The 27,848-nt window shown below is 39.1% G+C and overlaps 2 protein-coding genes across 5 annotated transcripts in view; one reads left to right on the forward strand and one right to left on the reverse strand.

Annotated features, from left to right (window-relative positions):
- The window catches only part of SMC6 (structural maintenance of chromosomes 6), a 37,732-nt gene extending 32,766 nt beyond the window's left edge, over positions 1-4,966 (reverse strand). The window contains exons 1-2 of one of the 3 annotated variants that reach the window (XM_033055372.1): positions 4,884-4,966; positions 1,781-1,938 (exon numbers count right to left, since the gene is read on the reverse strand). The gene's annotated coding sequence lies outside the window, so the exon portion shown is untranslated. Of the gene's footprint in view, positions 1-1,780; positions 1,939-3,163; positions 4,539-4,883 lie in introns of those variants that run through there. The other 2 variants (XM_033055371.2, XM_033055373.1) reach the window with 2 other exon arrangements.
- A 257-nt stretch (positions 4,967-5,223) lies between these two features.
- LOC116994642 (flap endonuclease GEN homolog 1-like) lies at positions 5,224-26,371 on the forward strand. Of its 2 annotated transcripts, none has more exons than XM_033056496.2 (14): positions 5,224-5,481; positions 8,178-8,375; positions 9,760-9,946; positions 11,267-11,443; positions 13,506-13,616; positions 15,544-15,617; positions 16,113-16,204; positions 16,966-17,116; positions 17,236-17,272; positions 17,372-17,452; positions 18,237-18,367; positions 20,261-20,322; positions 20,839-20,982; positions 21,202-26,371. In XM_033056496.2, exons 2-14 carry the CDS (start codon positions 8,215-8,217, stop codon positions 22,596-22,598), a joined length of 2,805 nt encoding a protein of 934 aa, XP_032912387.1. In that variant the 5' UTR covers positions 5,224-5,481; positions 8,178-8,214; the 3' UTR covers positions 22,599-26,371. The 2 variants fall into 2 exon arrangements, with proteins under 2 accessions (XP_032912387.1, XP_032912388.1); XM_033056497.2 differs by having other exon boundaries at positions 5,224-5,417.
- The last annotated feature ends 1,477 nt before the right edge of the window (positions 26,372-27,848 follow it).

The raw sequence follows: 27,848 nt of genomic DNA on the forward strand, positions 1-27,848 counted from the left end.
ATCAATAAATAAAGCACAGACTTCCAGCACTAACAGGAATGGTTTGAAATGAATCTTGCAAAAGTAACAAGCTTTACTAAAATGTATAAAAATCTCGTATTTTCTGTAATCATACGCTTATGACATGGTTTTTTTATTCTCTCAAAAGTACATAAAAGTTTTTCACCCATACAGACTCAAAGCCCTATACAAAACACAGGTTGACATACTTACCTTAAGTAGAAGGAAGATGCTATTTACACAAATGCAATACACAATCTTTTTATTTGTCAGTATTAAGTCAGCTACTAGTAATACCTAAAACAGGCTAAAACAAACACCAGTTGCACAGTTTTCTGACATCAAAACTTTTCTGAAATGAGTCATGTTCTCCTTTGTTTGCTGGAATTTAATCTAGATCCCCCCTCTTAGAAAGATGGCAATCAACTTTAATGCACAGCACCAGTTCAAGCAAAATTCAGACATTCACTCCTATAGAGAGATCACTGCATGACACATGGCCTAAGAATAGGCTGCTTATTTATAAAAAATTTTTTTTTAATGTGTGGGGTGCAGGAAATAATGACCAGCATTAGAGACACAGCATGCCCAAAGTTGCTAACACATGTCTAAATACACTGGGGGTTTGGAGGCCAGAAGACTGCTAGTCAAGGATACAGGTAATGACAACAAGCATTTCCTTCTCCCTGGGGAGAGATGATCCAGAGAGAAGTCATACAGGTCAGCCTAACAGTTCCTAACATGATCTCCTGGAGGAGGTGACAGTCTGTGAGAAAGCCAGGTCCAGCTGTGCAGTGCAGAACCCCAGGACCCCAGGGACCCTCTTGTCAAAGCCCTCAGGCTCCCCCAGAGCTTCTCAGTGGTCTTGCTCTCTCTCTGTAAATGTCTTAAGAATAGTTACTTGAAGAATCTACAGAGAACTCAACAAAATAAAGACTGCTAAAGTACAACTTCAGTCACGAGAACTCGTGCTGCAATGTAAAAGAGCAGTTTCTTCCCTCTTCTCATTCTTTCTCATCCCCCTGAGTCCAAGCTGCTCTTCACACAACAAAATAATAAACCACCTCAAGTCTCTGATTCTACTAAAAAGTAATGCAGGAAAAAAACTTCTTTCTTTTAACGTTGGTTAGGTGAGCTCCCTAACCACTTCACCAAGCAGATCTGTATGCTCGGGTCATTGTGGAGAAAGAGATGCTTCTCTGAGCAGTCTCCTTGTGTCAGCCTAATGTTCTGGTCAAACTACTGCCTGAATTCAGGTGACAGGAGGTCAGACAGCTTATACTACCAAGCATCACAGAGAACAGCATTTATTATAAGAGACACCAAAATTTCCTACATCATTACAAAGAATATCTAATTTCTAGTCTATATATTTGTTGACTGCTTTATAAAATAGTGTCTTATGATCCCCTCATTAATTTTCTATTACACAGCACCTAAAGGTTAAAGAAAAAACATATTAATCACTTTCCATTATGTGGAATGAACAAAATTAAAAGCAAATGCAGAAATGCAATAAACTTCCCATCTGATACTCTTGCAAAAATTTTGTGTGGTAGGTACCTCTTTATCAAATATTACAGGAGCAAGAAGACAAGGATGATGATGGTTATTACTGATGATTTTTATTACTATTATTATTATTACAATGATGATGCCCATTAAGTATTTACAAAATGCTTAAAAAGCAAAACTGTCATATCCACTTTATATTATATAGCTTAATACCACACACAAGGAAATCAAGGAGCAAACACACCTCATGATTCAGTTTACATACCTTTTGCTATGCTACTCTTGGTTTACTACAGAAACATCCCTTCATGCCCAAATTATTCAAACCAGGAAACAGTCACTTGATTTGCAAGCTCTTGGCATCCATCACCCAAACATGAAGACAAGTATTCATTGAATCTGCTATTCCATTAAAATCTTCCTCTAAAAAGAAGGGGAAACATAAACTTTAAATGTTGTAATCAATAACATCCAAACTACGACGAGGACTATGAGTTCCACTGCTAAACTATTTGAACATTTAAAGAAAAGAGATCATAAGAGTGGAAAACAGAACAAAATAATTTCATGCAATCTAACTATAAGGAAGGCAAAAGACAACAGTCTGCACCTCAAAACTATTAAAGAGCTAGTACACAAACAAACTGGAACTACAGACAAACTGTAATAAGTACCCTCAGAAATTATGACAAATATCAGAGGATGCAGAACCTTCTATGAGTACAAAAAAGCAAAAGCAGTGAGAAACTGACCACAGCCACAAGGAACCCATTAATAAGATTTTACAAGAAACAATATTTTAAATGGCACAGGAAGAAATAATCAACATTAAAACAAAAAAATACACAGCAAATGACATGTATTTGAATTTTAGCTTCATGTCATCTTCATATTTTTGACTTTTTTTTTTACATTAATTGCTCCCAAAACTCTTGCACCAAGGCACCCCTAATTTTCTACATTAAGTTTTCAATTGAAAAAGCCATTGCTTTCAGTTTCAACACTACTTTATCCTAACTTTAACAACAGTTTGGGAATAACTATTCAAGGCAAAGGAAAAGCAGCTGATCCAACCTATCTGAAGGTTATTAAAGTATGCAATGCTATACTGGAAACAATTAGACTGGCAAAAACATACATCACTCCATATTAAAATATGGAATAGACTACTGAGAAGGCAACAATGGACATTAATGACAAATGCTAACAAATGCATTTTTTAACGGATCAGGTATCATATTTTAGAACTATGAATAAAAAAAATAAAGAATAAAATATACTTTAGTATATTGCAATGTAAAGTAAGACTATGTTAATGGAAACTTGTGATGACAAAGTCAAGTTAATAATTCAAGCAAGAACCCAACAGTCATTTAGGAAGAGCAATCAAGAGTACTGATTTAATAAAAAAAATAAACTTTGCTATCATGGAAAGTAAGAGTATACAGTTAGGAATAAAAACTGGACCTATAAGTAGGAGTAAATAAAAGTAAAACAGATTAAATTATAAAAATAATAAAAGGATCACTACAAATCGTAACAAGCAATTGTTACGCACATAATGAGAGCATGAAAGAAAAATGCAAGCCCCAAATGGTCTGTATAAAACGACAAGGACTGCTACATGTTATAGCAGAAAAGTACTTACCTTGTGCACATCAAAGGATAGGAAGGCAGAAGCTGCATCCACTGATGTTCACCCATGTTCCAACTTAATCAATGGCCTATCTTTCCACAGTATTCACTGCAATGGAGTTCCACAACTGCTTCCCTTTTCCCTACCTGGCTGGTCACAGCTTGGCTCATCCAGAACCGACACAATGAAGCTGCTGTCACCAAACCCACATCACTGGCTTTCTAGCAGCCCTTGCTGGTCTGGTATCCACGTAAGGTGGGAAAGTATCCCATCTGTCTTGTGGGACATCCACTTTAAACACTCTGGACCCAGCCCAGCTATAACCCTGCCTTTCACCCAGCCAGCCAAACAGAGGTAAAGCAAAGACATCAGAGCAGGATGATTACAAGATAGGGGAAGAAGTAAAGGGAAGAAGAGGAAGAAAACACTTGAGGTCTTTGACTGATGTCACAAAAATAGCAATAAAACTACAAATTAACACTAGCAGTTAATAACCATGAAGGAAGTACGCCACAATCTATTGCACTAAAGGGACATATTTCAGAGGGCTGAAGTCAGAAGCCCAGCCTGAGACACAGCAGTGGGGTGCTCTACATTTTGGGCACTATCAGAGCCAGATGCTCCATATTAGACTACATGCCTGAAGTTCACAACTTCTAAGACATTTGCAGCCAGTGCATAAGAAGCCTGTACCATCCCATCTAAACACTGCAGAAGCCCTGCCTGACCCACAGATCACAGAATGGGTAAGGCTGGAAGGGAACACAGCAGGTCATCGGGTCCAACCTCCCTGCTCAAGCAGGGTCATCCCAAAGACACAGCTCAGGATTGTGTGCAGGCAGTTTTTGACTATCTCCAGTAAGAGAATCTGCACAGCCTCTCTGGGCAGTCGGTTCCAGCTCGTGTTCACCTGCACAGCAAAGCTATTGCTCCCCACGTTCGGGTGGAACTTCCTGCACATCAGATTGTGCCTCTAGTCTCACTGCTGGCACCACCGAGGAGAGCCTGGTCCATCCTCCTCACACCCTCCCTTTAGCTACTCACACAGATTGAGGCTCCCTCCCTGCAGTCTTTTCTCGAAGTTGAACAGGCCCAACTCCCTCAGCCTTGTTCTCCTAACAGAGATGCTCCAGACCCTTAATTCCACAGCCCTCCACTGGACCTCCATCTCTCTCTGGTATTGAGGAGCACAGAACTGCACTGCGGCACAAAGGGGCAGCTCTGCCTCCTCTAGGGACAGCGAAAACCAAAGAGCGGCAGAAATCCCCTCAAGTCCACGATTACCTGTTGCTTTTCCCAACACCGCACGACGGGAAGGATCCCCCACCCCCTAGGAAAGGGACACGGGTCCCTCAGGGGGCTGGAACGCCCGGGCGGCCGCCGCTCCTGCTCTCGGCCGGCACAGGAGGGCACCCAGGGAGCGCTCACACCCCGCGGGGCGCCCACGCTGGGCAGCGGGTGACAAACGCCAGCTCCGACCGCTAACCGGCCCCGCAGGGGCACCTGCGCCAGCACCCGCGGCGCCGGCCCGGGGCCAGCGGGGGCAGCGGGAGGAGCGGCTGGCAGCCGTTGCTCCGCCTTGCGGCCGCCAGGCCGCCCTCCCCTCCCTCCCTCCCAGCCGTCCAGAGAGCGGGGCGCGCCCGGACAGCGCCCGCAGGGATCTTCGCCCGGCACGGGGCACCCGTCCCTTGTCTCTCCTCCCTCCGGCCCTGCCCGCCCCGCGCCCCGTTACCTGGGACAGCTCCCGATCCCTGCGCGGCGGGGCGGACGGGGCGGGACGGGCCGGAGCGGGCGGAAGAGCCGCCGCGAGTGCGGCGCCTGCGCGCTCCGCGTCCCGCGGGGCGCGTTTCCGTGCGCGCGCCATTTTCGGGTGTGGGGGCGGAGCGGCCGCGGCTCGGGAGCCGGGCGGGCCGGGCCCGGCGGGGCTCGCTCGGGGCTCTGCGTTCCCGTTGTTCCCCGCGGAGGCGGGCCCGCTCCCGAGCCGGGGCTGGGCAGCCCGGGGGAGCTCGGGCACGCCTGTTCCTGTGGGCGCGGTGCGCGGGGAGCGCTGGCGCAGCGGGGCGGGAGTTTCAAACGCTGCGTGCGGGAGCCCGCCCGTCCCGGCGCTTGGCTCGCCGGCGGCTGCCCGGGACTCCGCTCACCCAGCCCCGAGGGCCGTGGGCGCTTCTGGAGCAATCTGCGAACGCTGGAGCGGCCGCTGCTGCCCTTGGAGTGCGCGGCCTTATTGGCAACGCTGTGCTGGGCTAATGCAGAGACTGGCGGAGAGGTAAAGACGTCTGGGCTTTCGTCTTTCCTCCGCCGTGTTTTTCCTCCTTTTTAAAGGCTTCTGGGTGAGACATAAAGCATATGCTTGGCTGTCTTCGCAAGTTATCTTGGTGATGTGTGGAAGTATCTCTGTATGAATTGAATTTCAGTGTTAAATGCTTTCTGTAGTTATTTTTACGTAACTGGCGTTTCTATGTAAAAAACTTAGTAGAGCAGAACGTAGTCTTAAAACACTATATAAGACATAAAAGCTTTTTATAGGTTTAGCGCATTCTGGCCTAAAGAGACATTAAGAAAATTTTGCGGGGGGGGTTTATGTTTATTGTTAATTATCTTCAGTGATTCCTAAGTATATGAAAATAAATCAAGTTCAGTTTTGCGTCTTTGGAGCTTGCCATCTCTCTAGGGTTGAAGGCTTGTGATGAATGAAGCTCTTAAATAAAATCCGAGTAGACAGATCATTCATATTATGAGTAGTTGAGTTATTTGTACACGGAATTCAAATTTAAATATTTAAGAAATACACTCAAAAAAAGCAAAGATTGGTAGGCTTGTAGGCTTTCATAACTCACCCTTAGATATGTATTCAATGGGATATGAAAAATTTATGTCCTCAAATAGCTATACTTTATTGCAATGAAAAAGACGGCCTTTTTAGTTTTCAATTTTCATACTTTAAAAAATTATTTATAATCTAACCAGATATGGGGGTTTTGTAGTGTATTTGTCTTTTCCATTAATTAAATACCATGTAGCACTCCATAACAATATAGAAACTTACACAGTTGTTTTTTAAGAAATTGTATTGATGCAGACTAGCAGAAACCAAATTATAATATCAAAAAGATATCTCCCTTCTTTATTAGGTATTCTGTCACTGAAGCTAAATTATTGTGCTTGTCTTTTGGGAAGGTGTGGATACTTCCCCTCTGCATCAGTGAAACTGATCATCCTGGACTTCATCATTGTACTATGTAGTTGTCTGCTTAATTTGGTTTTTTTTGACTAATTTTATATGCTTGACATATAACAGCAAAGCAATATTCAGTATGCATATGACTAAAATGAGGTTGAGTGATTGTAGTACTTAAAGAAATGGATGAGAGACCTAAATTCTGTTGGAAGTAAATCTTAACATGAGAACTTGGTTTAAAAGCAGCCTGGAATTGAGTAGCTGTCTTGCTTTCAAACAGAATTAGAGTATAAAAGAATGCACCCTCCAAAGGCAGGTTTGCTTTTCTGACAGACTGGTGTTAAATATGAGAGACCACACAGTGGCTTAGCTCCTCACATGTCTTCAGCAGATCTCCAAACATTGGTAGGTCCTGTAGTCTGATTTATTCCGAGGAGCATTTTAATTTATCTGAGTATATAGTAGTGTCAAAAGCGGAAAAATGAAAAATACAAAACATTCCAGATTGTATTTGACTCTCATATTCTAATATTGGGAGAGAAGAGAGGAAGTAAGTAAGTGTGAGACAAACTTTAAAACATAAAACAGTGCAGGAGTATTGTAAGGGGGGAAAGCAGAGTATATGCTAGAGGCCTTGTATAAAACTGGCAAGGTGTGAAAACCAGAAGAATAATGAAAACAGAAGAAAATGAGTGTGGTAATGGGATACCATGGAGCATGGAACTGTGTAAGTAAATTTACATAAAACAAAAAAATGCACCTCCTAGTGGGTGTATATTTTCAACTGGCGTGCATTATAGGTAGTGTTAGTCACACAATAACAAAATTGACACAGTGAAAGCACTGTGCACTCACAGTGTTAGAAATGCTGGAAGTTTGTTTGGAAGGGAGGTTCAGAAGTCATCGTGTTGTGTTGAGAGCTTAGTAACAAGTTGGCCCTAATCCCCTTTAAGGGTCTGTGATTGCCTGAAGTAGTAAGTTTGGGCTCTGTGCCTGCCTTAACTAACGAGTTGTTCAGAAAGGTAGCAATGTTCAGATGAATGTGGATGTCCCTGGCCAAGCGAGAGGTGCACCATCTTGAGCTGGGTGTGCACGTTGGGTGGAGCTATTCCCCAGGCATCCAGGGCCAGAGTAAAGTAAGGCCTTCTTCTTAATACTGTGTTGGAGTTCTCTTCCCAAATTTCAGTGGCAATCACTGCTGATTCCCTGCTCAGAGAGGCTTCTATCAGCATTGGATTAAAGCAGGGCAGTATGTCAGCTGGATGTTAAAAATGTCTGCAGCCTTTGAGCAACCAGTGCAGCAATACCATCTTTTTTTTCATGAACTCCAAATTGAATTTCCCAAGCCAGAATTTCTGGGTATTGACCCTTCTTGTACCATCTTGGAATGCAAGGAAAATTTTAATTCTGTTGTCATTGTAAATATTCCTCAAATAACTTTAAGCTACTTCTATTTGAGCAGAAAATTTTAATGTGAATCCTACCTCGAATCAGGAAATAATTATATTAATAATCCTATGGTTTGTTTTTGAATAAAACTTGGATTGTATTTATGTAAGGCATATGTGAGACTTGAAAATGAATATTTTTTCATTGTTTTTTTTTTCCTCAACTGAGTTTGTTTTTGTTTGTGTTCAGGTTATTAGTAATGAAACTGTTCAGTCCAAATAAGGTATTTGGTAATAAACCATCTGTGAACTGGAGTCACTACACTTAGACTTGGGTGCAAGTGCTCTTGGCTCATAAAAGTAGAACTTCTAGTGGCAAATATATTTATGAACCCCACAATCATAATACTTTACTTCATGTCATGTTCTAAAACTGTTTTATTTTGTTTGGCCTTCACAGTTAAAATCTACCTTCTGACAACAAGGAAGCTAAAACAATGGGAGTGACTTACCTGTGGCAAATCCTTGAGCCTGTGAGACAGCCTGTCAGCATCAGTAGTCTCAGAGGGAAAACACTTGCTGTTGATTTAAGTTTGTGGGTTTGTGAAGCACAGACCGTTAAAAAGATGGTTGGAGTAGTTACCAAGCCACATCTCAGGTATGGTATCCATATAAATTATTTGAGCCAAAAGTCTTGGAGCTGTATAATTTGAATATGTTACTTATTCAATAGACTTCTAAAAGTAACTCTGAAATGCTTATGAATGGTGTTTTAATTTAGTTATCACTTATGCTACATGTGTAAAGGGTATGAAGTTAATTCTAAGTAGACCCCCATGTTGAATTAAATATGTTTAAATAATTCTTCAAGCATTTGAACAGACTTGAAGAATATGTATATATTTTTAATCTAAATGACTTACCTAAGGAATGAGCATGTCTAAGCATCTATAATTTCAAAGCACTATTTTCTGCAAACAGAGCTAACAAAAATGAAAACATACACAAATTTTCATCAGTGCTTGTTATTGGTTACCAGCGCAGAACACTGAGTTACTAGATGTTGTTACACACTCCTGTGACTTCTGCTGAGTTCAGCATGATATGAAATATCAGCATGATAGAAAATATCAGCACTTTCCAAGAATAATATCTTAAAATGCTTTATGCTTGCAAATCCAGTTGGATAATTAACTACAAAACTGGCAGAATGACCAAAGTCATTACGTCACTCTGATAAGGATGTCAGTGAAATGGAAGCATTAGTTCAGTTGAAAACTTGAGAATTTGTATTTTCAAGTAACTTATTGTATGGATTGATATTTTTACATAATTTATGAAAATAGAACTAACCTCAAAGACCAACTTACTGGTTTTTGCTGGTAGTAACTACAAAATTAAATTTAGCATAATGGTCTCTCCATGTCAGTCAAAGAGATGTAAATGTTTGATCTACTCCATTTGAAAGATTGATACTGGAATTACTGTTAAACACACAGGCTGTTTGATATGACTGCTGTTAATTTTACTGTTGTATTCCAAATATTTATTACTGCAGCCTTGTAAGACTCCACCCCTCAGAGGTGCTGGTTTGCATATAAATAAATTGGCATGGTTGTGTTATCTGTATGTCTGTCCAGTACTACAGTATTCAGTCACTTCAGATGTACCTATATTGATGGATTTGGGGTTAATATTTGATATAAAAGAATCAATGTAGATATGTGTTTGAAGGCAGGTTTTGGATACTGAATGTATTTTTATTAAGCTTTTTGAGTTTGCTTACATCTTTACACCTGAAAAAGATCTTTCTTGTCCTTGTGTGGTATTTTCTTGGGAATTTTGTAAAGCTGCTACAACTTCAGCCCAAGACAGGAATATAGATCAGAGGTTTGTTTAACTTGGGAGGGAGAGAAGCATTAGAAGTAAAGACAGAGCTAGGATTTTTCCAGTGGTAAGCTCAGGAAAATACAAGGAAAATGTGTGAAGAAAACAATTATTCACAAATAGTGCAGCTTATGGAGCACTTTGCTTTATTGCAGAAACCTGTTTTTTCGGATCTCTTTCTTTACATCAATGGGAATTAAACTTGTATTTGTCATGGAGGGAGAGGCCCCCAGGTTGAAAGCAGACACCATGAGCAAGAGGAATGAGATGCGCTATGGGCCTTCAAAGAAAGTTGGAGCTGTAAGGACAGGGAGATCTTTATTTAAAGCCATGTTAAAAGAGGTGAGTAACTGAGTGTTTAAGTATTTTTAATGTGGTAGAAAGAAATCTTAACCAAATTAAATACAGGAACTTGAAATGATTGATAGCTTTTGCTGCAACCCATCCCTGAAGGCTAGGTGACTGAGGTTCTTGTTAATAGATTCCTTTGGGGTGGATTAGGGTGGAATGACACTGAATGACTGGTGTGTACATATTTTACACCTGAGCCAGTTGTGGAAAGGAGGAAATTGGCAAGATAAAAAGCATTATCCCACCTCACAGGATCTGTTTATTGTTAGCCTCACCCAGCTCAAAAATGCTGGTTTGTGGCCATCCTCCCGTGGTGGGTGTGTCTCTATGGCATACTGGATGAGAGGTTTCACCAACACACACCCAAAAACTCTCCTCCTCTTTGGCTGGGGGGTGCAAACCTGGCCTCAGCAAAGCACCTGCTGCTTTTGCAAATGGCCAATTGTTTGCATCATTGATCCCTAACATTTCAGTCTCTCACAGCTTTATACACAACAAATGTGAAACAATTTTTGAGGTTTGAAGGAATGTGCGCCTTTGAAGTCAGGCCTTACAGTGTCTGTTAAGTGGTATAGAAGAGAAACAGTGTCAGAATAATTTTCTCAATGCTGTGTTCCTGTGCATGTTATGATTGACAACCATAACTGAGGATTTATTGCAAAATTTAACTATACTGTTCTTTGTGTTAGTATCCATACTTTTTCATATCTTCCCACCCCCATTAACCATTTTTGTCTATTCAAAATTTTATGAAGTAGAATTTATACTAGACTGTACATACCAATTAATAATTTATGCTTAAACTCCAAAATAAAATATTTTCTCTGGAATTTGTAAGTATATATTGGTGTTTCTTGTACAGTGGTCCAGTCTTGGTAGGATGACGGTGTTGTACTTTTCTGCTTGATATTCTTGGGGAGTTTGGCACCTGTTGGAAGATGTCTGTTCTGGCTCAGCATTACTGCTTGAGTAAATAGCATTACTTCTCAAAGATAAATACTCCTTTGTTACTACTCTTCTGAAAACATCCTAAATATCTATTTAAAGTGTAATGATTTTTGTGAAGGAGTGGCCAATAATCATGCTGTGTTCAAGTCCTGTAATTAATACTTTGCTCTTTGTGGGTATTTACTTTTCACTGTTAGCAGGAAATTATTTTTTGCTAAAGTACTGCTTTCACTGATGTAGTGTTTTATAGGTGGAGCAACAGTAGCAGTTTTTATATGCACTTATGTCTGAGAAAATGCATTCTAATAAGTGAATTTAATAGCTCAGCATTCAACCTCTTTCCTTTTGTGTTCCTTCTTTTAGTGTCTTGAACTGCTGGAGTGTTTAGGTGTCCCTTGGGTTCAAGCAGCTGGAGAAGCAGAGGCAATGTGTGCCTACCTAAATGCAAAAGGACTTGTTGATGGCTGCATAACCAATGATGGAGATGTTTTCTTGTATGGAGCTCAAACAGTTTATAGGAACTTTGCCATGAATGCTAAGGTAGTGTACCTCACCCTGTTCCCCACCCTTATTATAGACTCTTTCTTTATAGAAATGGAAATAGGAAGAAGGGACTTGAAAAAATACTTATATGTTAGTAAACTTACCTTGTAGTAGTTGAGTTTGTTTGAAAAAGTATGTTTAGGACAGGAACATTTTATTTAATTCACTGGTAATTCTTGTATCAGCTGTGAGAGGAAAACTGCTACTGCAATGTTCATCTGAAAGACTTGGTGAGAAAATACTTCAGAGATATGAGAAAATCAATAGAATAAAAGAAGTGCACTACAAATAGTTAACTCTTAAAAAATAATTAGGGTTGATGGAAGGTTATTTGCTTTGGTGACACCATGTTTGAATTCTTCCTTGACCTGGTTCTTTCATTCAGCTTCCTTGTCATTTATCACAACAGTGAAGGCAAGCTCAATCTTTCAGGTGTACTTAGTTATATATATATTGGTCAGCATAAAAAATAATTTCTGAGTGTGCATCTGTCAGGGGCATCTGTCTAGCAGAATGGATCACTTTGGTTTGTTGGCTTGTGGAGGGACTTTTTGTCACGATTGAGGAAGAAGGCCATGGCCTATGTTCTAGTTCATGTTAATCTTGATTCTATTTTATTTGGATCCCTTTACCTTTCAAATACTCCTTTAGGTTATGCCTAATATGTTAGGTAATGTTTTTATTATTTTTATTTTACTTAAGTAGTACATTGAAATGTTTACTACATGCATTTTAAAAACTTCACTTCCTGAAATTACTTGCACAGGCACTAGGATTTGATGATGTTAGTTCTGCCACACTTTTTTCTACGGGTAGTAAAGAATAAAAGAACCTGGAATTGTAGAATATACTGAGTTGGGAGGGACTCACATGGATCGTTGAGTCCAGCTCCTGGCCCTGCACAGGACACCCCAAGTGCCTGAGAACATTGTTCAAACACTTTTTTGAACTCTGTCAAGGTGTATCTTGGTGCTGTGACCACTTCCCTGGAGAGCCTGTTCCAGTGCCCAGTCGCCTTTTGGGTGAAAAGTTTTTTCCTGATACTCAACCTAAATCTACCCTGACACAGCTTCATGCTGCTTCCTCGAGTCCTGTCACTGGTCACCAGAGTGAAAAGATCAAAGATCAGTGTCTGCCCTGTCTTCCTCCTTGTGAGGATATTGAAGGCTGCAGTGAGGTCTCCCCTCAGTGTCCTCCGGGCTGAACAGACCAAGTGAACTCAGCCCCTCCTCACACGGCTTCCCCTCAGGGCCCTGCACCATCTTTTTTTGCCTCCTTTGAATGCTCTCTAATGGCTTAATGTATTTTGAATATTGTGGCACCCAAAACTGTCCCCAGCACTCGAGGTGAGGCTACCGCAGAGCAGAGCAGGACAATCCCTCCCTTGCCATCAGCCAGGACCCCTAGGTCCTTTTCTGCAGCTCTGCTCTGCTGCCTCTCGTTCCCCACTCTGTGCACACAGCCAGGGCTGCCTCATCCCAGGTGCAGAACCCAGCACTTCCCCTTGTTAAACTTCTCTTGTTTGTGTCTCTGCCCTTCAGGGAGTCAACAACTCCTCCCAATTTAGTGTTGTTGGAAAACTTACTTAGTCCTGATATTAAATTAACCCTTTTGGTATTAAGTTCAGAATGTTAATGAAGATGTTGAGAAGTTGGCTGAGGATAGGAGCCCTGTGGAACTCCTCAGTTGAGAGGTTGCCAGGTTGATTTAACCCTGTCCACCGTAACTCTGAGCCTGAGCTGTGAGCCATTTGCTTACCCATCATGTAACGTGGTTTTCCATCTGTGGGCTGGACCTCTTGGCTTATTTAAGTTTCTTTCAACAGTTGATGCCCATACTTGAAGTTCCAGAGCTTGTTCATGTAGTGTCCATGCATTACATTATAAATTTTAATGGCAGTTTTTTGGGTTGTTTTCTGTTAGACCCTTCTTAAGGGGTAGAGCCCTTTCCTGCAGGTGTGGGTGAATAGGGGTGAGCAAGCAATCCCAACTGAAATGTGACTTAGGGCAGTTCTTTCCCTGACCTAACAGAAATAATATGCAATAAATTTCTCTTGCAGGATCCACATCTTGATAGCTATACAATGTCCTCTATTAAAGAGAAGCTTGGTTGTGACAGGGAGTCTTTAATTGGGCTAGCAGTTCTTCTGGGCTGTGATTATCTTCCAAAGGTAAGCAATATAATTATTTTTTATTTGCTGCTTACACTGTCTTGAAAAACAACAATGTAACAAGGGAGATGTGCATGCTGGGAAAGCTCATGCAGTGCATGAGTACTGAGATCCAGTAGAAAATGTGTAGTAAGTCACTGTAAATTCTATTTGTAAAAATTTGTAAAATTTGTAAGTTGTATTTGTAAAAAAGAGATATTCAAAATGGTTCATGAACATCAGTCTTCTAAGGCTGTTTTGTGTTGTTCCAAACCTTTTCTGTAATGGAGGTGAAGGCAGAAGTTTAGATGCTGATTACGTTGAGCCAAGGTGTGAGAACTCCATTGTTCATGGGGGATGCTTTGTAGCAAGTCACATAAAAGTGCATCCCTGGCAGAGGAGCTGTGGAAAATGAGAAAAAAATGGTTTTGTCTGTGCTCTTTGGAAGACTTAGTGATGGGTTTGAGCTGTAGTTATTAGTAAAGGCAATTCTGGATGCAGTTGTAAATATCCCTGTTCCTTTGCTTGTAAATATATAATTTACAAAGAATTAAAAGTGATATATTTGGATTTACCTAATGAATTGAGAGCAACCTCATTCATTACTGCTTCACTTTTTTCTTTCTTTACTATAAACTTTTGAATTCTTCTTTGAGACTTTGAACAGAGCTGTTATGGCTATTGAAAGGGATCAGAAGTGGAATGATTTCCATACAGTTCATCATGTAGTGACTTCAGGCAAGGGTTGCTCCCATTCAGGCTTGCAGTGGATATCTAGTTATTCTTAAATAATTGTGTCCCAATTTGATAAAACTGTCCTTTAAACAACTGATACTGCTGGAAAAAACAAACCTTTCATTATTTTTGTTTTGGGTGGGGGTTTTTTGGTTTTGTTGGGGTTTTTTTTTAAATTTTGCTTCTGCTATAGAAATCTTTAAATAGTTTGTTACTACTGCATAAAGAGAGGGAGTAAAAACAACCATGGATAATCAGTGATTATTGTACCAAAGCAGCTCCTGGTATATCAGCTTCTTACATAGTCCTAAAGTGTCGCAATTATGTGATGTCAGATAGGTCCTTTGAGTTACTGCAGCTCAGAAAAGCAGATGAAGACAGAAACTTGTAAAGAAAGCTGAATTATGGGAGTGCATTGGGAATGGAGATTGGCAGAACAGATATATGAGAATATCACGCTATAATTGCACTTATTTTGTTGAAAATACATCAAAATAATGCTTTCCTTGGAGAAGCTGAGTATCTGACTTTACTTCAGTGTCTGACTGTAGTCCAATGAGGACTTGGTTTGAAATGTAGATTTATTTTGTATGATTGTATGTATTCAGTTATGCCATCACGGCTGAATAAATACAGATTTATTTGTAATGATGCTGTAGAAAGTACACTCAATACAATCTTTATAATCAGATGTATTGATTCTTGGCAGAATAGGGTGAAGATGAAAAGAACTGGGAAGCAAAATGTGTGTTTTAAATCATAGACTGATACAATTGTTTGGGTCAGAAAGGACCTTTGAAGTTCTTAGTCCAACCCTACTGCAGTGAGGGACATCTTCAATTAAACCAGGTCACTCAGAGCCCCATTCCAACCTGACCTGGAATATTTCTGGAATGGGGCATCTACCACCTCTCTGGGCAACCTGTACCAGTGTTTCCCTTCTCTATTCTGAATCTAACTTTTTAGTTTATTATTGCTTTCTACTTCTTTCTTTGCCTTTTTTTATCTGAGGTGCTGTTGAGTATAAGAACAGCGTGTGTGTTATACTGGCAGTACAGCTGTAATCTGCCCTTAAACTACATCAAAAATATTTTTCTCAATTTATTCTCAACATCTCCAATCACTTTTTGTCATTTCTGTACACTATGTAATAAAGATTTTTTGATGTTAATATTTTGTTTGTAATTAAGTAATATTTCATATTTCTCTATAGGGGGTTCCAGGAGTAGGGAAGGAACAAGCTTTAAAGTTAATTGAGACTCTACGAGGTCAAAACTTATTGCAAAGGTAAAATGGAAATTTACCCAAGTGCTTTTTTATTCAAAGAGTTAATAGCATGTACTTCAGCTCTAAGACAGTATTTGTAATACTTTAGTTAGGGAGGATATTACCACATTCCTTACCTTGTGTTTGCTAAAGGGATTGAGTGTTTTGCTAGGCAAGTCTCTTATTTGTTTTAAACATTAGCTGGCTCCTTGCTCATGAGCTAGCAGGTATAAGTTGATGATTGGAGTGAAAGTTGTAGGGACTGATGAGAATTACTGATTTTTAATTGGGTTGTGGATTAGGATTTGAGATATCAAGTGCTTTCTGTATTTTCTATCATAATGTGTGTATCAATGCTAGAAATCCAACATGATGTACTGTAAAAGAACCCTGTTTCTTAAGTTGAAAAACTGGGTTTTTTGATAAATGCTTGAGAAGTAGAAAGAGGTTATTTTTCAGTGTTTTAAATGTGAAAGCTAAAAATATTTCTTTATCCTTTAAACATCATCCTTTTAGGTTTGAGCAGTGGAAAGAACAATTTCAATATGATGATAATCCACCTTTGGTTGCTAAAAGAGTAATTCACTGTTCAGAGTGCCATCATCCAGGTCAGTAGGAAAAGTGCTGAGCTGTACTTTTAGCCTAACTGTTTGCTTTTTATTATGGGTTTTTTTCTAGTAGCATAAAAAATGCTTTTCATCTTCCATCTTCACATTTTCAATATTGTGTACATGTACCCTTATATGAACGCTTTTAAGGCTTGGGACTAATTTTTTCCCAATGTGAAAGTAGCTGACAGTGGATGGAATGTTATCACAATGTTGTTATGGGATCCCACATATTTGCCTCAGTAAAGACAGCATGTTATACTCTATACTGCCCAGCAACTATTTTTTAGTGGCTTGAATTGGTCCTGCATCTAGAGGATTGAATCTCATAATTGATGAGGTTTGCAGCAGTGTTTTCTCAAAAAGAAATTAATCCCAAGGACCCTGATTCTGGTATCATCTTTGATCTGTGAACTCATTCAAATCTATTGTTTGGTGAAGGAAAAGCCTGATTCAAATACATTGCTCATATGTGTTTTCCAGGTTATCACACATCCCTTATGTAGTTTTTTGGTAATAAGTTCCCAGCTTAAGATCTGAAACTTTTGAGGGAAAAGTCTTCAGAAAAATGGATGCCTGCATGTCTTTTTCAGATTTTACTGTAGATCTATACATGCAGCTAATGCACTCAGATCTGCTTACAGCTGCTCTTCACATCACATTAGTACATGTTCTGAGCTTTGTGTTTGTAATATTGCCCTTACAGATTAGGAGATTTTGGGAACCCCTTTTCTGTTCACTCTGTGTGTCTGTTGCTATAGGATCTTACAAGGAACATGAGCACAATGGATGTAAATTCTGTGAAAGTGTGAGGTGCTGCAAACCCAGTGACTCCAAACACTGCTGCCCTTGTGCATGGCATCAGTGGGAGCGAGTGAAACAAGCAAATGCAGTGGAGGACAGCATCAGAAAGTAGGAATGGCCTGAAAATTTAACTGCTTTTCCCTGCATTTGTACACAGGGTGAGCATTTAGATTCTCCATTTTTTGTCATTTGTCCTCCGTTCCTAACACATTTGCTTTTACCTGCAGAAAAGCCAAGAGTTGTGAGGGCTTTCCATTCTCTGAGGTAACAAACAAGCCTAATTAATATCAATTGTTTCAATAAATTAGTTAAAATTTCAGCTTTGTGCTCTCTTAAACTGTCTCTTTTATGTTTTATCTCAAGGTTATCCAAGAGTTTCTTGTGAACAAGAATAAATTGGTTAACATAAAGGAATGTCGAAGGCCAAATTTATTGTCCTTTCAGGTATATAACAAAATATTGAATATTCAGCTTTGTAGTCTTTTATTACTAAGGAAGGCATCTGTGATAGTTGTGATGGTCATTGGTAATTTTACTTGAAATAAGAATTAAAGAATCTTGCTACTACATCTTAATATACTTCATTGTTTTGAAAGCCTAAAATTGAAGACTTTGGAAAAAATCAATTGCTGTAAATAGGTAGATGGAAAATTGGAAGAAAGAGAAAGCTCACTTGTTTTTGTTTTGTTTTTCATTGTCCAATATTGCTAGATGAGGGTGAAGGGTTAATATATGCACATTAGCATTATTTTCTAGGAAGGCCTTTTACTTGGTTTTTATTGGCAAAATCAGATCTTTTACAGTGTTTCATACTTTAGGTTTGATGACAGTGTAAGAATTATGTTTGGTAGAATAGACCACAGTTAAACAAAGTGGCTGTAATGAAAATCCATGTTCATTGTCTCACATGTGAAATCTGTAATTTTCACAGCTCCTGGTAGAGCTGATGTCAATCTGACAAGGTGTTTAACAACTGTCTTATCCCTGCTGCTGCCACCGCACAGCTGTTCCCTTGGCTTGTCACTGACAGCTGATGAATGTGCCCTGGTAGGGATGGCTGTTCCCTCCCTTGGCAGAGAGGTGTTGTTGGGCCTTACACTACACAAAAGCACCCTAGCTATTTTAAGTATTTAGCCCAGTGTCCCAACTACATCACTATCTAAGCATGATACCTAACAGAATAAAGAATGTTTTAAATTTGGGAATTTTTTTTTTTTTATACAAACAGCTATTTGCTTCAGAGAAGATGGAATGGACCAAACATTACGCTTGTAAGAAGCTGCTAGCACTTCTGACACGTTATGATATGATCCAGAGAAAATCTGGATACGTTGACTCAAAACAACTGCAGGCAATACGGTAATGTAGTTTGATTTCTTGAACTTAATATGCTTACTTCTGCTGGCAGATAAAAACCACAAGGTTTTTCTGAAAAAAAAAAAAAAGAAGGAAGTATGGTTTTCTTCCATCTTTGTTTCAAGTTGTTGTGAATAGAGTTAAAAATTCAGATCAGTGCACCAATTCTACTACTGCTGCACAAAGTAATGCATAGAGCAGTTTCTTTCTAACTGGCAATGCTTGTGTTCTCCTATGCTTGCTTTTTGTTCCTTTTCATTGGATCTGCCTAGGTCATCTGCTCAGCAGACGTGTAATTGAAGTCTCAAAATAAGAGTTCAGGCTTAGAAATGAGCATTGCAAATTCAGTCATAGTCTCTGATTGCTTATCAGACCTACCAACTGTCATTGTATTATGTGTCAACACTACTTTTCATTCAGATCTGCTATATTTAGAAATGTAAAAATGGTCAAATATATTGTTACTAAAAAGGGACATAAAGGGAAGGAAAAGCAAGATAATCATGTAATTACTTTCTCCCAGAATATTTTCCCACCATCCAGATTTCTGTTACTTAGGAATTTACTGAGCCAGAATAAGTATTTTCTTATTCTGTCACCCCTCAATGTAATTTATTATTTTTAATGATCTAATCTTTTCTGAAACTTAAGTCAACTTCTAGAATCTACAGTGTCTGTTGGCAGACACTTTGTGAAGGGAATTGTGATTTATTTTATCTGATGGTTTCATTTCCCAAATGAAAATCAAATTCTCTCTGCCTCCCTGACTGTTTTATTGGAAGAAGGTTAGTATTTTTTCTATGCTAGTCAAGTTTTTAGACATTTATTTTGGGGCACAGGAGGACAGTCAATAGCAGTGTGATAGTATCACTTCTGGGTTGATGTGTCATAGTCTTGAATTAGTACTTACAGAGATGCTGATCTATTCAGTGTTATCTTTCACAAGACTGGGGAGACTGGTTGGAGAATGCTTTTTAAATAGATTGGCAAGATAAATTACCAGGATTTACCTTGATGATTCAATTCATTTACATTCTCTGTTTATAACACTTTCTTGTGTTTCAAGAGTTTAAAAGACAGATGGTGTGTGTTCTCGAAGATTTCCTTTGTTAACAAGTGTTTAAAAATGCAGTAATGGTTCAGCAGGATCAGCATGATCCTACTCTTCATGCATAGGAAACTACTAAACTGGGGTGTAGATAGTCTTTTTAGAAAAATCTCATAGTTACTGACTGTCCCTCCTCATGCTCTCACACAAAAGATATAAATGACCCTGTCTGGTCATTCAGAAAATTACTGTCCAGGGCAACAGCCTTCTCTGGCATAAATATTTTAAAATCATGGAATCATTTAGTTTGGAGAATTCCAACCATTAACCTGACACTGACAAGTCCACCATTTAACCATGTCCCTCAGTTCCACATCTGCACATCTTTTAAATTAAAAGGGCTGGGTGGCTCAGCCACTTCCCTGGGCAGTCTGTTCCAATGCTTGACAACCCTTTCCATGAAGAAATTTTTTCTAATATTCAATCTAGTCCTCCCCTGGTAAATCTTGAGGCCATTTTCTTTCCTTTCTTATCACTTGTTACTTGGGAGAAGAGACTGACCCCCACCTGGTTGCAGCCTCTTTTCAGGCAGTTCCAGAGAGCCATGAGATCCTCCTGGACTAAACACCTCCAGCTTCCTCAGGTGTTCCTTTCACACTTGTGCTCCAGACCCTTTATCAGCTCAAATCTATAATCCTAATTTCACTGTATACAGAGTAGTGTATTTTTTTAAAAGGTGTAATAATTTCAATTTTACAAGAAGATTTTTTCTCTGAATTATTCCAAATTAGAATATTGAAATATTTTTAGATTTAATTCTAGATTTAATGGACTTTCTCTTCTTACAGGATTGTTAAGCCACGTACTAAAAATGGAATTCCTTGTTTTGAAATTGAATGGCAAAAACCAGGTGGGTCTGGTTTCTATGTACATTATGTAATGAAAGTTCATAGAAAAAGATAAAGTCAAGATTTAAAGAGGATGAGTTTGGCAATATTCGGAGGCAATGGAATGTGGGCGAGACTGGAAACTGTTCTGTGGAAATAACAGGAAATGTGCATCAAATTTCACATACCCTGAAAGAAAAAACAATCCTTTAAAGAAAAAAAAAATTACCTAGAAAGCAAGGGACTTGGTCTTCAGTTACTTTTTCTAGTACCTGTTAATAAGACCTGAACTATGTATTTCACACCTTATTTCACTATGTACCTGAAGCTATCATTATTTTCTAGCTAGAAAATTTTCAGTGCTTCCAAACCTTTCCCTGTAGTGTGTCCATTTGTGCCAGGAAACTGGCAGGAAGAAAAAGACTTTACTTGTAGATAAATCTCAAATATGATACTATTGACTTTTTATGTATCTTCTGTTTGGTTTTTCATTCCCTACTTTGATATTCATATAAAAAATACATTTACTATTTTTTCAGAACATTATGTTGATCCAGATGATGAGCCTGTGGAGTTGTTTGTAGTCACACTAGAAGAAGAGTCTTTGTTTCAGGCTGCTTATCCTGATGTTGTTGCTCTCTATCAAGGGGGAAAGTCAGAAGTTCTTCAGAAGAAACAGAAAAGTAAGTCAAGAAGCTTATTTCTTACAAATTTATGTGTTTTTGCAAAAAAGCAAAAAACATTTCTTCCACTCTTGAACAGTATCATGCCAAAACAAGATGAGGTCACGATGCCTCGCAGGGACTGTGCTCTAATCTTACTATTCTATACTTTTGCACTGAGAAATATGAACTGTGATTTATATGCTATTCAAAGCGCACTTTTATTATTTTTCTTTTCAGAAAAGAAAGACAGACCAGAAGAAAAGGTATTACCAAATGCTTGTGATGAAGTTACCAGTCTTCTGTCTCAAATGAATTTAAAGCCTACATACAGAATTCTTCCTGGGCAGCACTCCATGTCAGATAGAGAAGCTCCTCCAGAAGATCAGACACAGCAGAGAAGTACTGGATCAAAAGATGCAGCATTACCTTCAGCTTCCTGCACATCAACAGTTCACATGTCAGCATCAGCAGCTGCTCTTGCTGACTCATCTGTGCCCTCAGAATGCACTAAGTATTCAGGGATGTCATCCGCTGTACCAGCTGGTCTGCAGCTGAGCAGTGCTGATGGGAAAGGAACCTCCTTCAGCACTTCACCAGCCCATGGAGGTGCTGACTGTGATCCAGCAGCTGAGTTAGCCACATGCATAAAACACTCACATCCACTAAGTCATGAAACAGTAAGAAACAGCTCAGAATATTCTGATGTTACACAGTCTGACGTGCTTTCTGACAGTGAAGATGATTTGTTCTCAAATGATGCTATGGGACAACTTCAGGAGTGGTCTTTAAGCGAGCGAATACTTAAGAAGGCTCCCATTCCATCACAGACTTTATCTGAAGATGTAGGGCAACTGGAGTCTTTGAATTGTTTTAAGCAGTCAAAAGAAACATTGAATCCTGATAGAAATCATGCCTCTTCTTCATGTCAGTTAAGTAACCTAGTGCAGAAAAGTAAAAATGTTCTATCACAAAACTCTGCAAGTGAGTCCAGTGTACATACCTATCAAGATGTGTACAAAAAAGCTGACATCCTGGCTGAAATGGGGAAAAAAGACCCTTATGCAAGTGGTGCAGCTTGTCTAGCCTTCAGTGGGCAAACAACAGAGACTCTTCATCCTGGGTGTGAAATGCTTCCAGCATCTCAAAAGCCAGCAGATGTAACTGGCTGTCACATTAAAGAAGCTTGTATTGAAACTACTCGGAAAGCTTCTTTAAAAAAGAGTGTCTGTCAGAACAGATGCTCTTCTAGTGAAGACAGTGATGATGGGCATGTGGATAAAATCCTGGTTTATGACCAGCAGAAAAGGCAACTGAACCCTGGCCAGTTTAAAAAAAATTTTACAAAGAAAAGGAGCTGTGTTGTTACTAGTAAAAGAACAAACAGTGACTCAGCCCTTACAATTAAAGAGAAGAAAACAACCAATTTAAAGGCAGCTGTTAATAGTTTCTCAGTGCAGGTATCTCTAAAACCATCCTCTGTAGAGGAAGTTAATTGTTCCCAAAGTCCAGAGCAACCAATTGAAAGATTGGGTTCTCCCACACAAGAAGACAAAAGTGCTGTTCTGACTTATGCGTGGGCAGACAGTCCCCTTCCCCTGTCTGAAAGACTGAAAAGAAGAATCAAAATCAATTAGGTTCTCCATGCAATAGATTATGATAGCAATTAATTATCAGTTAACTATTGGTTAACTGTCAGTTCTTGCAGAGTTCTTTCTCAAAGTTTGCAGTATGTATCGATTTTATACGGACACAGTTTTGATGAGTAGGAAGTGCTGGCACTGGAGCTGAAGTTTGAAACTAAAATGTTAACAAAAGTCCCAGCTGATTGTAGGCAAGTACCAGTCATTCTGGGTGTGTTTGCATTCTGAACTTGTTACATAAGCATCAGGATACAGTATGCAAGGATGAGGGTGATTTATTTAAGAAAAAAAGGGTTTTTTGCCAACCAATTGTGAGATTTTGTGTACAGCTATTAGTCTCGCTTATAAAACCGCTTACTAGAACAGTGCCTGCACTGCTGTTGGATTCTCCTAATAAGACAAAGTGATGCAGCATTTTTAAACTGAAATCCTCCATTCTCCTCCACTAATTTAATTTTGCAAGTTTTGAAATGGGTTTTGAAATCCTGTGTTTCTGGTTGTGTTGAGCCTCTCTGAAGGACCATACAGAGACACAGCAGATGTACTTCACAGGGTACCTAAATTTCCATCTGCCATGCCCCATAATAAGTCGTTCTTCAGGGGTGTGCCTCTTCCAAAGAATGGAATAAGCCATGTAAGGATACTCTGGTGTTGTAGCTCTCATATCTAATATTTAAGGAAATTTTATGTCTGTTTTAATTAAATTTAATTAGAGCTTTTTTCCTTAAGGTTGAAATCCCGTCTAACATTCACTTCATAATAGAGTGAAAGTTAAGTTACAGAAAATCTAAGTATCATATTGAGAGTTCTTTGAATAAGATCATGTTTGGGGTTTTTTTAAGGGGAAACTTGAATACAATTATAATTTTGAAGGTGCTCTTCCTACCTCTGTATTATAGAAGCAATCTCTGTTCATACCCCAAAAAAAGTTTCTTCAACAGTTGCCTGTTGCACGAATGCCTCCTTGTCTGTATTTACGTGTTAGTAACATTTTCTGTGCAGCCAGAAAGAAGACAACACTTGCCGTGATACATTGTTATCAAGAGAAATTTAGAATATATGTGCCTTAGTAAAAAATGTCAGTTCTTCATAATGTTTAAGGACCAAGTTTGGAAGCTGAATTCCAGATGTGTTTAAGGAAGACATAGGTCGCCTATAGCTAATGCAGTCTGTAATTAGCCAAAATGGTAGTTTCTTAGTTTACTCTGTGGAAAGATGGAAAAAAATATATATTTTTCAAATGAGAAATGTATTTTGGAAATGAGAAAAAAAATCAGAAATATTGAAATTTTTTTCAGTTTTGAAGATGGTCTTTGTCTTCTGGAGACTCTTATGCACCCAGCTGATGTGAGAGGGTGGCTGGAAGAGCAGTTGTGAAGGAGAATAAGTCACCTGGGAATTTTAAAGGGAGAGATTCATAGCGTGACAGAATGGTTTGGGTTGGAGGGGTCCTAAAAATCATCTGGTTCCAACCCCCATGCCATGGGCAGGGAACCATTCCTTATGGAGTGGTCAGTAATGGAGAGATCTGAATGGGTTTTTTTGTGGAAAAACATTGTTCTTGGTTACATATAATATTTTTTTTTTCCTTTGCTGATGATTTTGAATAGTGAAAGTTGAAATCAAGGGTTTAAATTTTCCTTAATAAAAGCGCCAACATCATGTGAATGCACTGACTTTTGTTCCCTCCCAGATTACAGGAATGTCCTCTGTTGTTGGGGGAATCATTCGATTTCACCCTCAATGTGTGGATTCCTGTGGCCTAGAGCTTTAATTAGAACTGGGGGGGCCAGAGTGGGTTTGGGAGAGAATTTTCTGTGTTTTCTAAAGCTTCTTGAGATGAATGCTTTAATGGATGAGGAAATTAAAATACTGTGTCAGAATGGTGACAAGTTCATATTTTGTGGATGATGGAAGTCAGAAACAAGACAGAAGATATTAAGAACTGCAGAGGAAAAAATACTATGTTGCTGATTTTTCCTGCTAATTGACTGGGTTTCACAAGTATAGTTCAAGCATGAAATGCAGAAAAAAAATTTCAATTTTTTCATATGTAATGCATCCAAATTTTGTGCCAATTTTCTGCCACTACTTTGGAAGCAGCAATAGATGTGGGGAAAAAACCAACTGTGTAGAATCCTCCCTCTGTTTAAGCTGTAGCTGCTCCTTGCAGTAAATAAAAACATTTATCATTGGGGGTGACTGTTGCTTGAATTAAACTTGTGATTCATTACAGAAGGGGTAATTACAGTTTTAAAATTTTTTTGGTTTCTCAACTTTATGTTATTTACTCAATCTAAATATTAGGGATGATTTTTCTTTGGAGCTTTTTTGTGTGCTGACTGCTTTGCAAACTCTCACATTTGTGAGAATGATGTTTAAATAAATTGAGGGCATGTAAAGTAACTTTCTTCTGCAGGGAATGTTTCTGCAGTATTATGTTAAACTGCCTGTTAGAATAAATCAACTGATATGTCAACCTCATGAGCCTGAATAGATTTTTATATATCATCTGTCCAATAGGCTTCTACCAGGGTGCTTCATACAGAGTAATAAAAATGTAACTACTGTGGAGGTGGAGCAGGCAAGGGGCTTTTCCTTCTTAAAGTCCTTTTCTGAGAGGTTTTCTGTACAACTGCTGTCCTAGCCCAAGTGCTTTACATGATGTGTCACTCCTGCTGGCTTCCCTCTAGCTTGAATGATGCTCACAGAGATACAGAGCAGAGCCATAAGTTCTGTCTTAGCAGTGTAAATATTATTTCCACTTACAAACAGTATTAAACATTAAATGCAGCTCATTTGTTCAGCATAGCTTGACAAATGGAAACATTTACTTGGCATTCCTTAGGATTATAACTCACTACTTCAGGTCCACAATCAACAAGAAAGGAAAATAAATGCTGTTTACATGGAATATATACATAGAGAGCTCGAAAAAAATGTAATTTAAAATATGACCTCTCAATGTCTCTGTGTTCCACTGTCATTTTTTCCATTGGTAGAGATTATTGAAATACTTACCTACATGTGAACCTGTCTAACAAATTCAATAAATCTTTTGCTAGTTAACAAAGAAATTTCCTAATCTGAGAAGGGATTGATTTAACTTTGAGAGTCTGCACAGCCTTGGCTCTGTGCTCTTGTGTCGAGGGAGATGCCTGGAAGTGGAGTGGTGAAAGGGACTAATGGCAGCTGTTACTTGAGACAAGATAGTCTTTTCATGTCTAAAAAGGTGTCAGGCCCTGCCATATTATAACAGCAGATAAAAGGAAACTGCAGTTAGAATATTACTGGGAGTTGTTGTAAACCCAAGTGCTACTGACAAAACCATAAACTCGGCGCTAGATTTAGCGCTTTTTCCTTCAGGAAACAAAACACTTTAACTGTTTCAAGAAAACAAAATTACAATGGGTGACAGAACCACTCTGCACAGTTTTCCTGCTCGTGTATCCTGCATTATAGTACATCATCATAGTGTATCAGTACTGAATTTAAGATTAATCACATAAGAAACTTTAAAAGTTCTCTAAAGCCCAAGCATTGTCTCCATCCTGCCCCAATTTCCCTTGACCAAGTTGTAGAGGTTTTGCCACTTCAGAGGCTGCGTGCAACTGGAGAAAGGGGCATACCTTTGAAAAACTTGTTCATTAAAAACAGCTTACCCTTCTAAAATTCCTGATGGATATTTAATTTTCATTAGCTGCCTGAATAAAAATCAATTAAGGAAAAGAAGTTAATTGGGAATATTTTAAATGCCAACATAGTGTAGAAGTACTCCCTACATTTGTTATTTTAATAACAATTTTTGTAAAAACTCTTTTAATATTTTAGTCTACATTTTTTATTTTAATAACAATTTGTTATTCTAATATCTTTTGTATTTTTTATTTTTTATTTTAATATCTTATTTTAAAATGCAGTTTACTCTGCTAGAGCACCTCTGCAGCTGAGCTTGAGGCCCAGCTAGTTGTCTCACCATATATTTTTCACAAAGGTTGGATCTGTGCTAGGTTTTGGGTATTCTTTGGCACATGGTAGAAGGAACTGTGAGTGTGGTCTATTTTGGATAATTTCATGGACAAACTAGATGAACCCTTCCAGGCTGTCTTAGTCCTCCATCCCAAGATCCCAGTGTTGCCCTGGCAGTGACACCACATAACAGGCAGATGAGATAGGCCCAACCCTAGAAACAGTCCAAGTTTTATCTGGCTCAAAACCATGAAATTTGTGGCCCCCTTTGATCTGAATTCAGACTGTGTCAATCCAACATGAATGCCATGTCCCAGAGCAGATTCAGCCTTTAAGCCTCTCTCTCTCAGGTCACTACAGTGTGTTGTAAACATTTTCTTTGAACCTTATGCACTGGGGAGTTAAATTCACTGCTTGGTCTACAGCTGGGTAGGAAAGAGCCCTGAACTCGGTCTCAGAATCCCCAAAACCTGGAGTTTAGTGGAACAAAGGGCTTCAAGAGTAACAGCCACATGCATACCTAATATACAAGGGGCTCCATAGGACTTTATCTCCAGACTAAATGTACTGCTAGTTTTTCTTATTATTGAATGGTTTCTTTTCTTTTTTTTTCTTTTACCAAATCAGACCTGCCAGTCAGAAATATGGAATAGAGTCTGATTTCTGCTAATTAGTGCCGTGCCTTCCTGATGGAAAGAAATCAGCAGTGGCTCTGCTGACAGTCTGCTGGGCAGCCAGCTCACATGTGCTGCCCTAAGCTGTGATGGGGGCTGTCTGTGGCTGGCACTCACATCAAAGAATATGGAGGGTACAGGAGGGGTACATGAGGATGTAAATGCTTTGCCTTGAGGAGTTACCAAAAAACTGAGAAAAGGGATGCTGATGTTACAGGGAAGTTTAGGAAATGCAACAGAAGAGCAGGAAATAGTACAGTGGGGTGGCATAGGGCATAAAGGAATCCTGAATTCCAAGCACTTGTGTTGCCAGATTTGGTATAACATCCTGAGAAAGCCCAAGGCATGCAGATCAGCAGTTCAGACAAACTATTGTCCTCCCTGTGTAAGGCTCCTACAACAATTTTTAGTGAGGCACACACAGCCCCACTTCTACTCCTTTCTACTCTCTTCTACTCCTTTCTATTCCTTTCTACTCCTTTCCCAAGATATACTTCCAACATTTATTCCTTTCTATTGCCTTTTAACCTGAAGCATACAAGCTTTTACAGCATGGTTTCAGGTAGTGATTTGTGTTTTCTGTGTTTATTATTTATCATAA

This window comes from Catharus ustulatus, chromosome 3 (assembly GCF_009819885.2).
Source record: "Catharus ustulatus isolate bCatUst1 chromosome 3, bCatUst1.pri.v2, whole genome shotgun sequence".
Taxonomy (NCBI): Eukaryota; Metazoa; Chordata; class Aves; order Passeriformes; family Turdidae; genus Catharus; species Catharus ustulatus.